Genomic DNA, 12280 nt, shown 5'->3' with positions numbered 1-12280 from the left:
AAGGAGGAAGTGATGTTAGAGTCAGTGGCAGATAATCACTGGTATATTGTACTAGGTTGAGAGTGATGTCAGAAGAAGAGGTGTATAATTGGGTGTTATCAGTATGTAGATGGAAACAAAATCTGCTGATAGTTTGTTCTAAAGGGGCAGTGTATAGACAGAAGAGGAGAGGGCTTAGGACAGAACCTTGAGGAGCCTCGACAATAAGTGGAAACTTAGAGGAAGAATAACTGGCAAATTATACAGTAAAGGAGTTGTCAGAAAGGTAGGAGGAGAACCAAGAGAAAATGGTCTCCATGAGGCCAATGAAGTAGAACATGGTGAGGAGGAGCTGATGGTCCACAGTGTCAGATGCTGCAGAGATCCAGGAGAATTAGCAGGGAGTAGTGACCTTTGGATTTACCTGTTAGTAGATAATTACAGACTTTAGTAAGGGCAGTTTCATTAGAATGTAAAGAATGGAAACCTGATTGTGAAGGGTCAAGTAGAGAGTTATCTGAGAGATAGTGGATTAGACAAGCATGTATCAAGTATTTCAGGAGTTTAGAGATGGAAGGGAGATTAAAGCCACATCTGTAATTAGCAGTGCAGTTCTGGTGAAGGGATGGTTTTATATGTAAGGCTGAGTGCAGACGGAGTTTTGAGCCCTGTGGATTTTTCCGTGCAGAATGGAAGAAAACCGCAGGTCAAATGACCTGCATTTTTCCTGCGGATTTCTTCCATTTTTCACGCGGTTTTCATGCGGTTTTTGTGCGGTTTTCCATTGCGGTCTTCCCCCTGCGGATTTGGTAACAGGGGAGATAGAAAACCGCACAAAAGGAGTAACATGCTGCGGATTTTGTACCGCAGGAAAACCGCGCGGAAAAATCCGCAGCGTCTGCACAGCGTTTTTTTTTTTCCATTCATTTTAAAGGTACTGTACATCACAATGCGGATATGCAACGTTTCTGTGCGGTAAAATCCGCTGCGGAAACGCTGCAAATCTGCATCGTGTGCACATGGCCTTAAGGTGTTATGAAGGGAAAGTATCCATTAAGACAGAGTTTAAATATTTTAGTTAGGTACAGTTGAAACTAGAAGTTTACATGCACTATATAAAAAGACACATAAGTAAATAAAAAATGCCTTAAAAACATTCTCTCTCATTATTCTGGCATTTGGCAAATGTTAATAATTATGGTAATCCTAATTGACCTAAAGAGGGAAAGGTTTATTCTGATTTCATGTCAGATATTGAGAAAAACATGAAATGTGTCTTTTTATATAGTGTATGTAAACTTCTGGTTTCAACTATAGGTAGTGACAGTCTTGGAGAGGGACTAAAACAGATGTGAAGGAATACGGTCATTTTGTTGCCAATTTTCCGAAACCCGTAATGTTTTTTGGGATATGGGGCTGTGTAGATGAGTTTATAGTTTGCGCCTTGATCTGATGTTTTTACTGATACTATTTAAGGGTAGATACAATGTTTTAATCACCTTTTATTGCATTTTGTTGCAATGTTGTGGGGACCAAAAAACAAACAAACCGTAATTCTGGGGTTTTGATTTTTTTCTCTCTTTACTGTTACACCATATGCTTATTGTTTTTAATATTTTGATAAATTGGACATTTCTGAATGCGGCGATACCAAATATGTGTATTGTATTTTTTTGTTTAATTTTTAATGGGGCAAAAAGGGGATGATTTGAACTTTTACATTTGTTAAAAACTTTTCTTTTCTTACTGTATTTAATAGTATCCTTAGGTGACATGGAGCTTGACACATTCCTCAAGGTAAAACAGCTGCAGCTCCTTCTCGTTAGATGGTTCCCATGGTGCACAGCAATCTTCTAATCTGACCACAGATTCTCAATTGGATTAAGGTCTAGGCTTTGACTAGTCCACTCTAAAACATGTATATGTTTCACTTTTGGATTATTGTCCTGCTGGAAGGGGAATCTCAGTCAAGTCAATGACAGACTGAAACAGGTTTTGCTCAAGAATATCCCTGTATTTCACACTATTCATCTTCCCGTCAACTCGGGCTATTTTCCCTGTCCTTGCTGCCGAAACACATCCCCACAGCAAGATGCTGCCTCCACCGTGTCTCACTATGGGGATGATGTTCTTGGGGTGATGAGCTTTGTTGGTTTGGCACTTACCTTAGTGGCCAAAAAGTTCACTTATGGTCTCATCGGACTACAGCACCTTCCAACAAACATATGGGGAGTCCCTCACATGTCTTTTGCAAACTCAAAAAGAGCCTTACAATTTTTGTGTGTAAGCAAAAGCTTTTTTCTACCCACCCTCTCATAAAAACCACCTCTATGGAGTGTATGGCTTATTGTGGTCGTATGGACTGATACTCCAGTCTCTACTTGGGAACTATGCAGCTCCTTCAGTGTTACTTTTGGTCTCTGTGCTGCCTCTGTGATAAATGCCCTCCTTGCCCAGGCTGAAAGTTTTGATGGCTGGCCCTCTCTTGTAAGGTGTCATGGTTAGGACATGGTTAATGTCCTGTTCTCACAGGGTTAACTTTTGCCGGCCTCTCTTTGGATCTGGGAGGGGTATTTATACTCACTCCAGACTAGCATTCTCTGTCAGCTATACTGTTACTCTGGCTGTGTGTCTGACCGACCCCCCTGGTGTGCGTGTATTCTGCATTGCTTGTTGATTCCCGTGTATGACCTGGCCTGTTCCCTCACTCTGTACTCAGTCTCTCGTTTTGGTACTATTGTCTTCTCCGGTTCTGACCTCCTGGCTTGGCTATTGTTACTCCGTAGCAGTTTGTACCGTCCATTGCCCATCTGGTTTTCTGATCTATTGCTACGTCCTGACTATTCGCTCTGTCTAACCCTTTGGTACTGTCCTGCTATCTCGTGCTTTGACCCGGCTTGATCTGATTTCTGTCTCTGTCTATGCCCCTTGGTAACATTGTCCTGTAGTTACCTTTCTAGGAGTTTCCCTGCAGCTCCTAGCTCTGTGGAGCTTAGGCCACGCCCCCAGCAGTCACGTGCTTCAGGTCCTAACAGTCTGAAGTACGCATCGTCACCGCTGCTGCCCCGCTCCACAGGTATCTTTGAGCACTGTTTTTGTACTCAGGACACACGCACTGGCTGAGTGAGCAAGTGCAGTGCGGTGTTCCTGACATAAGGTTTTTTGTAGTATCATGTTCTTTACATTTGATGGATGATAATAGATTTGATGGTGCTTTGGGGGATCATCAGAGATTGAGTTAATTTTTTACAGCACAACCCTGACTTGTATTTCTCAACAACTTCTCCCTGACTTGTATGGAGATCCCCTTGGTCTTCATGGTGTTGTTTTGTTAATGGTGCCTATTGCTTAATGGTGTGGGAACCTCTGTGACTTTCAGAAAAGGCGTGTATATATTGACAGACCATGTGACACTTAGATTTCACACAGGCGGATGTTACAGCAGCACCAGTGCCCCTATGTGGGTCCCGTTCCTTCCCCCTGGAGGGACACTGGCATGTTAACTTTACTATCCGCACTCCCACGGCAACTGCTTCCCCCCCAGGACCTCTGCATGGCATGCAGGTCTCCTGAAAGTGTGCTTAAGGCGAGCAATCCCTGCCACTAAAAACGTCCCTAGTCAATAGCTGGGAAGCGTTTGGTATATAAGACATCCTTCCCTATTGGGGGTTACCTTAGCAACTTTAGTAATCAGTATTTATCCTGTTAGCTATTTGTTAGGTCCCTGTACCCATGCTTTCTGATCCTGTCTGCCCTGTTTGCACCTGTCCCAGTCCATCCTGCTGAATCCATCTTGACTTGCCTAGTCCTGCTCCTGAAGCTGTGTACCTGCACCTGTGATCCCGTACCTGTGTTTCTGTATCAGTCTTGCTTTTCCTGATCCCGCATCTGTCTACCAGCCATACCCTCCTGCTAACAAGTTCCTGGCTGGTGCTGCTTCCCTGTCCCCTCTTGGTGGTCAGCTGCCATGGCTCTGTGGGTATCTCCTGGAGTAGCACCTGGCGTCTATCTGGAGTCAAATCTAACCCATCAGGGGCACTAGCGAAGAGTCACGTGGTCTCTTAGTTTCACCCCTCCAGGCTCTCCCAGGACTGTGGCACAGTGGTTCCTCAACCATGTGCATAACAGTTGAATTCCTTTCAATACGCATGTGACTTATAACGGTAGTTGCTTGCACCAGAAATTTTTAGGGGCTTCATAGCAAAAGGAGTAAATACACATGCCAATTTTTATTTAGTTTATCCCATAAATTTAACTCTGGCCTATATTATTCTCACTTCAACTTATTTAGTGTTGATGCATGACATACAAATCGAATTTTAAAAAAAATTTCAAAACAGGTTATAGTGAAAAAAATAGGTAAAAGCCAAGGGGGGGAAAACTTTTGCAAGCCACTGTATATTTAGAGGCATCCACTGAGCACTGTCTTCTGTGATGGACAGCACTGTGAATACAGAAGGATCTCGTCTACAGCAACTCAGAAGCGATTATGGCAAAAACAGCGTCGAAAGGTGTTTATTTTTAAACTCAAACTTTACCTATGGAATCTACATGTAAAGCTCTGTATATCAAGTCCTAAAAACATTAAACATATAAAGTAATTATACAAGCCATACACTTGGGTAGAACCGGTCACTACTAACCTGGGTAGTCATATGTAGGTTTCTCCTCTTTACACCGCTTGTCAGCCCTCACAAATGTCTCTATAATATCAATATGGGTCAGATTTTTACCCTGAAACAAAGATTGTAAAAGTCAAAAACAGATGGAGACATCGTGTGATAAGATTTAGAAGAACAGAAAAGATCAATTAACATGATGACCAAAAGTGACATTACAGCAGTAGTTATCACATAGCTGCAGGTTTTCTGTATAAATTCAACCTGTTGACTCCTAATTCTAACCAGCAGTCTCCAAAGCTAGAAAATTGTGAAATGATTCAGACAGCTGGTACTCAGCACTGGCGCATTATTTTGTGCTTTTTTATTCCATGGTTATATGGTCAAATATCAAAATACCACAAAGATATTTGCAAATGTAGAGGCCACTGGTGCACCCATTGCAGTACCCGCTGCCTGGGTATACTAGTGCACAAATATCAAAAAAACTGATTATCACTTCCAAACAGAAGTCAGATGTGTACAGGTGTTACTAAGAGTAGCCATCTCCATAAAGAACCAACAAAAGATATTAGCACTCTGTAGCCTTATAGCCAGGGGCTGGCTGGCACATTTTAGCCTGGGGGGAAAGCACAGCAGTGGCCCATGAGTAGCGGCCCATCCTTAAAGGGGTTGTCGGATTTTAAAGGGAACCTTTCAGCAGTTTGGGCCGCTATAAGATGCGGCCACCGTCTTTCAGGGCTTATCTACAGCATTCTATAATGCTGTAAATAAGCCCCCCTCCAACCTGCAAGATAAGAAAAATAAGTTTTATTATACTCACCCGGGGGGGGCGCGGTCCAGTCCGATGGGTGTCGCAGGTCCAGGTCCAGTGCCTCCCATCTTCTTGTGATGCCGTCCTCCTACTTGCTTCCTCATCTCTTTCTGGCGCAGGCGTACTTTTCTGCCCTGTTGAGGGTAGAGTAAAGTACTGCAGTGCACAGGCACCGGGAAAGGTCAGAGAGGCCCAGCGCCTATGCACTGCAGGAATCTGCTCTGCCCTCAACAGGGCAAATCAGTACACCTGCGCAGGAGCGCGACACGAAGCAAGCAGGAGGACGACATCGCATGAAGATGGGTGGCGTAGGCCCCGGACCTGCGACACCCATCGGACTCAACCGCATAGGACCGCCCCCCGGGTGAGTTTAATAGAACTTATTTACTTTATTTTTCAGGTCGTATCGGGGGGCTTATCTACAGCGTTATAGAATGCTGTAGATAAGCCCTGAAAGGCGGTGGCCGCATGTTATATCGGCCAAAACAGGCGACAGGATCCCTTTAAGCTACATGTCTAGTCACTATGTTTGAATCCTCACATCGTGCACACTGTGCTCTGTGAGGATTCTCCGATGCCGGCACCGGGAACAGGTGGTCTTGTGGCCGCAAGCATGCTATACAGTACAGACCAAAAGTTTGGACACACCTTCTCATTCAAAGAGTTTTCTTTATTTTCATGACTATGAAAATTGTAGATTCACTCTGAAGGCATCAAAACTATGAATTAACACATGTGGAATTATATAATTAACAAAAAAGTGTGAAACAACTGAAAATACTGTATGTCTTATATTCTAGGTTCTTCAAAGTAGACACCTGTGTGCCCACGTTGTGCTTTTTAAGCGTTTCTGAAGCGGCAAGGCCACCGCGGAAATGCTTAAAAAATACTAATTAAAACACATCCCATGCAATCCCAATGGGATTCCACAGTTACTGTGCCAATGTTGCGGATTTTTCCACTGCTGAATCGCATTGCGGAAAAATCCGCAGCATATCCATTAATTTGGCGGAATCACGACGATTCCGCTGCCATAGGATTGCATTGAAATGCTCCCTTTACGCATGCGGCTATGCCCACCATGCATGAAGTGAGCGCTTCATGTGCAGATGGTACCCAGGGTCTGGAGGAGAGGAGACTCTCCTCCATGCCCTGAGTACCATATCCCTGTAAAAAGTAGAATTAAAATAAAAAATAGTGATATACTCACCCTCTGTCAGCTCCCGGAGTCCTCCCAGTCCTCAGCGGTGCACGCAGCGGCTTTGTTCCCAGGCGTGCTTCGCACCAAAATGACCTTTGTGATGTCGTGGTTGTGTGACCGCTGCGTCATCAGAGGTCATTCTCGCAATGCTGCATCACTGGGAACGGAACTTGCCGGCAGCACCGCTGAGGAGTGCCACTGAGGAGGTCGAGGGCGGATTTCCACATTTATCATTATTTTATTTTTTTAAATTCTATCTTTTACTACTGATGCCACATAGGCAGCCTCAATAGTAAAATTTGGTCAAACTTGTCAAGCGCTATGCTTGTGTGTAACCAACCTGTCAATCACTTTTCCAAGCGATGCTACAAATCACTTGGAAAAGCACAAGCATTCTGCAAGCTAAAAACACTTGTATTTTGCAGGGGGGGTTGCAGAATGCTGCGGACAATTCCACAGTATTTTTGCAATGTGGGCACATAGCCAAAAATACAGAAAAAAAAAAGAAGATAAGGAAAAGAAAAGGAAAAAAAAACGTGAATATGTCCTGGAGGTGGGAACAAATAAGATATGGACTGCAATGAACATGGAATGTCAGTAAGGCTATGTGCACATGCTGCGGATTCACCAACGTATTTTTCCGTGCGGATCCGCAGGTAAAACCGCAGCTAACATGACCTGCGGTTTTCCTGCGGATTGGCCTGCGGTTTGACACCTAGACAATGGAATAGGTGGCAAACTGCAGCGGAATCCGTAGAAAGAATTGACATGTCAATTCTTTCTGCAGATTCAAAACCGCAGCTTTTCTGCAGTGAAGAAACCGCAGCATGTGCACTGCGGAATGTAAGTCACATAGACTTACATGGTACTGTACACTGTCTGCAGAACTGCTGCGGATCCGAAGAGGCCAAATCCGCGTGTGCACATAGCCTAAAGGTGAGGAGAAAAGTTAGGCTATGTGCACACGTTGCGGATTCTGCTGCGGATCCGCAGCGTTTTTGGCCCTGTGGGTCCGCAGCAGTTTCTGCTGCATTGTACAGTACCATTCTTTGCAATGTTGAAACCAAAAACGCTGTGCACATGCTGCGGATTTTTCCGCGCGGATTTGCTGCGGGTTGCAATCCGCAGCATGTCAATTCTTTGTGCGGAATCCGCAGCGGTTTCACACTTTCTCCATTGTAGAGGTGTGAAACCGCAGGGCTAAACGGCAAGTCTTTTGACCTGCGGATTTTTCTAAAACTGTACGGAAAAATCCGCAGCACTTCAAACTACGTGTGCACATAGCCTAAGGGTTTCTGCTGTGGATCCGCAGCGGATTTGGCACTGCAGATCTGCAGCAGTTTTTGCTGCGTTGTACAGTACCATTATAACCTATGAAAAACAAAAATCGCTGTGCTCATGCTGCGGATTTTTCCGCTCGGATTTGCTGCAGTTTCAAATCCGCAGCATGTCACTTCTTTGTGCGGAATCCGCAGCGGTTTTACACCTTCTCCATTGTACAGGTGTGAAACTACATAATCCGCAGGTGAATCCGCAGCGTGTGCACATACCCTTATTGATAAGGCACATAAGGATTAAAGTAGGTGAGCAAGTCAAGGAAGTGGACTAGGTATAGAAAGTGAGGGGAAAAAAAAGAAAACAGAGGGTGATAAAATAATTATATAACAGAAGGGGTAAATAAAGGTAAGGATGAAAAAAAAAAAAAAAAAAGAGAACAAAAAGGCCAGCAATAAAATGGAGAGCACAGGCTAAAATATGTAATGCAGCAAACAATTATGATTGAAGATGAAGGCAAACAGGAGGGAACTAGGTGTAAGGAGAAATGAGGACTGCAATGCAATGAACAGAAATACTCAAATACAGGGGGAGGAGGCGTCACAAGCACTCACCAGGCAGGGGAGACTGACGGCCATCTGCTGCTGAAGATGCAGGTGGTGTCAGGATCAGCCAGCCAGTGGTTTGAATAAGCCGCTGCTGCTGCAGGAGATGACGTCATGCTGAGAGCCTTCATAGTGCAGGACGGAAGTGGGGCGGGGGAAGGAGGACGGAACACACTGAGAAAAATGCCCAACGAACATTGCTCAGTCCAACCCTGACCTGTCTGTCCACCAGCGGCCCTGTGCAGCTGCTTAGGCACCGGCCCGTGGGGCATATACCCTCCTGCCACCCGGCCCAGCCCGCCCCTGCTTATAGCACGCAACCATGAAATATATGAAATTTAAATTACATTACTGCACTAGATATTAAAAAAAAAAACTGAGAATACTTGGTGCATTGGCCAAATCTTGTGTATCCAGAAGCTTTGATAAGGTGATTCTCGTATTTGGGACCTATTCTGTTGGGCCTCCTCTCTCAGCTTATAAGAGCCATTCCCACAGGATAGGTCCCAGTAACTTTGAATCACCTTATGGCTACTCTTAATAAGCATTTGTACACACCTGATGTTTGGAAGGGACAGTCTGTCTTTTGATATTTGTATACATAGGCTCACTGAGCACTCAACCCTTTAGCCTATGGCGGTTTTAATTACAGCAGGATCCTACCTTCCCATATAAATGTAGGCTATCAACCCATGAGAGGGGTTCCCACAGGATAGGTCCCAGCAACGAGAAACACCTTATCGCAGCTGCCGGGTAAACATGACTTGGCCAATTCTTAATTTTTCATATTTTCTAGTGCAGTAATGCAATTCAAATTTCATACATTTCATGTTTGCATGCTACAGCGCTACAGAGTACTATACTTTGATGTCTGCCATCCTTGACCTTCATTGGAACCCAGCCTGCGACTGGGCTTCAAAGGGGACTGTGATTTTTACTATGACATTGGGGGCAGTTTGATGGCAATAAATGTGAAAATTTCCCTTTAAATGCTGCTGTGATTGACAAGGGGATTTAACAGCCGAGGTTGGTCCACTGATCCACCCACGGCTCTTAGGCCACATTCACACGTTCAGCATCTGGTCAGTATTTCACATCAGCATTTGTAAGTATTCAGGTCAGTCAGTAGTATTTGTAAGCCAAAACCGGGAGTGGGTGAACAATACAGAAGTGGTGACATGTTTCTACATTTTTCTTCTCTTCCACTTCTAGTTTTGGCTTACAAATACTGAGGTAAAATAACGACCAAATACTGAACGGTGCAAAGGCAGGGACAAGATATATGATGGAAATATACGTCATGCATTGTGAAGGTGTAAAAATAAAGAAAATTAAAAAAAACACATTTGATATCGCAAAAAAAAAAAAAAAAAAAACATCTTGATATACCGAAAATTGAATTACGGGTTTTGGAAAATGGTGACAATAGTACCGGCATTTTATTATTTCTTTTTTTTTGTTTTACAAATTTCGATTTTTTGATTTATTTTTTTACTACTAAAAATGAAAGATAAAAAATTGGACATGTTTGGTGTTGCTGTAATTATACAAAATGAGAACATTTTTACCAGTTCCCAAAAAACAAAATGTCATAATTTGAGTGTTTTTCACCACCCTCGGAATTTTTTCCCCAAATTTGCCAGTACACTTTGGGGTAAAATGAATGGTGTCACTCAAAAGTACAACTGCAAAATAACAAGCCCTCTTACATCTATATGAAGAGAAATATAAAAAAAATGGTATGGACCTTGGAAGAAAGGAGCGGTAAAAAAACAACAGAAAAACAAAAGCTGGCCAAGTCGGGAAGAAATAAATACACATGACACATACACACCATTACAAAGATAAGCGGAATTATCAAATACAAAGTCTTCAGTAAGGGTAGCAGTTGTGCAGTTATGTTTCTACAGATGAGCTATTCAGACACAGCAGAGCTTATATTGTGACATCTAAAATATATGTTGCAAAGAGGTCTGTCCACATGTAGCAGAGCTGTATTTGTCAGTGCAGCAGAGATGAATATGACAAATTCAACTCAGCAACATCTTTGTTGTATATTGAGATTTTGTGTGGAAGTCAGTTGTCACATAACTGCCTTGCCAGCTGCCTCTTCCTCCTGCCCCCTCCCCATATAACCCAGGATCACTCACTGTCTCCTAAGGCTGCTTTCACACATCCGGCTTTTTGAGTCCGGCACGATGCGGCGAAAAGTGAAAACCGGGTCCGGAATTGGATCCGGTTTTGGCACATAGAATTTAATGATCGCCGCATCGTGTCGGAAGGACATGCGGCACCTCCGTTTTAAGCCGGAAACGGCAAACCTGCGCCGTCCGGCGTCAGCAAAAAACGTTGCCTGCAACGTTTTTTTGCAGCGCCGGAACGGCTTTTTCTATAGCGCATGCGCGGACACTGTGAGGGTTAACCCACAAGTGCCCGGCACGCGTATCTCTCTCCCCCTGCATACCGCCGCCTCTCTCGTCCCCGGTGTGGCACTTTTTAAAGCTTTCCAAGCCGGATCAGGCGCCGCATCTGCATCCGGTGTCACCGCTGCAGGCCTGATCTGGCGGTCCGGCTTTCCACCGCACGCCCCCGGAACAAAACCACCGGATGTGTGAAAGCAGCCTTATCTGTCTCCTGTCATGTCTTTCCCTCACTGCCTTCTTATCACACCATCTCCATTGCTGTGAGATTTCTGTTTGCTAGGCAGTGTAGACCCAGGAGATCAGAGAGAGAGGTGTGGATGGGGCTGTGTCAGGCAGTGTAGACCCAGGAGATCAGAGAGAGGGGTGTGGATGGGGCTGTGTCAGGCAGTGTAGACCCAGGAGATCAGAGAGAGAGGTGTGGATGGGGCTGTGTCAGGCAGTGTAGACCCAGGAGATCAGAGAGAGAGGTGTATATGGGGCTGTGTCAGGCAGTGTAGACCCAGGAGATCAGAGAGAGAGGTGTGGATGGGGCTGTGTCAGGCAATGTAGACCCAGGAGATCAGAGAGAGAGGTGTGGATGGGGCTGTGTCAGGCAGTGTAGACCCAGGAGATCAGAGAGAGAGGTGTGGATGGGGCTGTGTCAGGCAGTGTAGACCCAGGAGATCAGAGAGAGAGGTGTGGATGGGGCTGTGTCAGGCAGTGTAGACCCAGGAGATCAGAGAGAGAGGTGTGGATGGGGCTGTGTCAGGCAGTGTAGACCCAGGACATCAGAGAGAGAGGTGTGAATGGGGCTGTGTCAGGCAGTGTAGACCCAGGAGATCAGAGAGAGAGGTGTGGATGGGGCTGTGTCAGGCAGTGTAGACCCAGGAGATCAGAGAGAGAGGTGTGGATGGGGCTGTGTCAGGCAGTGTAGACCCAGGAGATCAGAGAGAGAGGAGTGGATGGGGCTGTGTCAGGCAGTGTAGACCAAGGAGATCAGAGAGAGAGGTGTGGATGGGGCTGTGTCAGGCAGTGTAGATCCAGGAGATCAGAGAGAGAGGTGTGGATGGGGCTGTGTCAGGCAGTGTAGACCAAGGAGATCAGAGAGAGAGGTGTGGATGGGGCTGTCAGGCAGTGTAGACCCAGGAGATCAGAGAGAGAGGTGTGGATGGGGCTGTGTCAGGCAGTGTAGACCAAGGAGATCAGAGAGAGAGGTGTGGATGGGGCTGTCAGGCAGTGTAGACCCAGGAGATCAGAGAGAGAGGTGTGGAGTGGATGGGGCTGTGTCAGGCACTGGAGCTTTGGGAGGATACAATTGGACTGAATGCAGCCAGAGTCAGGGCAGTGTGTGAAGAGGACAGGGTATGTGTCCTGTGTAAGGCCCT

At 45.3% G+C, this 12280-nt stretch overlaps 2 protein-coding genes across 5 annotated transcripts in view; one reads left to right on the top strand and one right to left on the bottom strand.

The window, feature by feature from the left end:
* Positions 1 to 12280, top strand: part of LOC141073481 (uncharacterized) — a 349087-nt gene that overhangs the window by 100794 nt on the left and 236013 nt on the right. The window lies entirely within an intron of this gene.
* Positions 1 to 12280, bottom strand: part of LOC141073768 (uncharacterized) — a 57694-nt gene that overhangs the window by 14374 nt on the left and 31040 nt on the right. For all 4 annotated transcript variants that reach the window (XM_073561177.1, XM_073561203.1, XM_073561194.1 and 1 more), the window contains exon 6: positions 4623 to 4713. In XM_073561177.1, coding sequence (XP_073417278.1) covers positions 4623 to 4713 — 91 coding nt within the window. The remainder of the gene's footprint in view (positions 1 to 4622; positions 4714 to 12280) is intronic.

The sequence above is a fragment of the Dendrobates tinctorius genome, unplaced genomic scaffold (genome assembly GCF_039654945.1).
Source record: "Dendrobates tinctorius isolate UK_male_01 unplaced genomic scaffold, ASM3965494v1 ptg000014l, whole genome shotgun sequence".
NCBI classification, from domain to species: domain Eukaryota; kingdom Metazoa; phylum Chordata; class Amphibia; order Anura; family Dendrobatidae; genus Dendrobates; species Dendrobates tinctorius.
The sequence above is the reverse complement of the archived record's forward strand: the minus strand, read 5'-3'. Positions and strand labels throughout refer to the sequence as shown.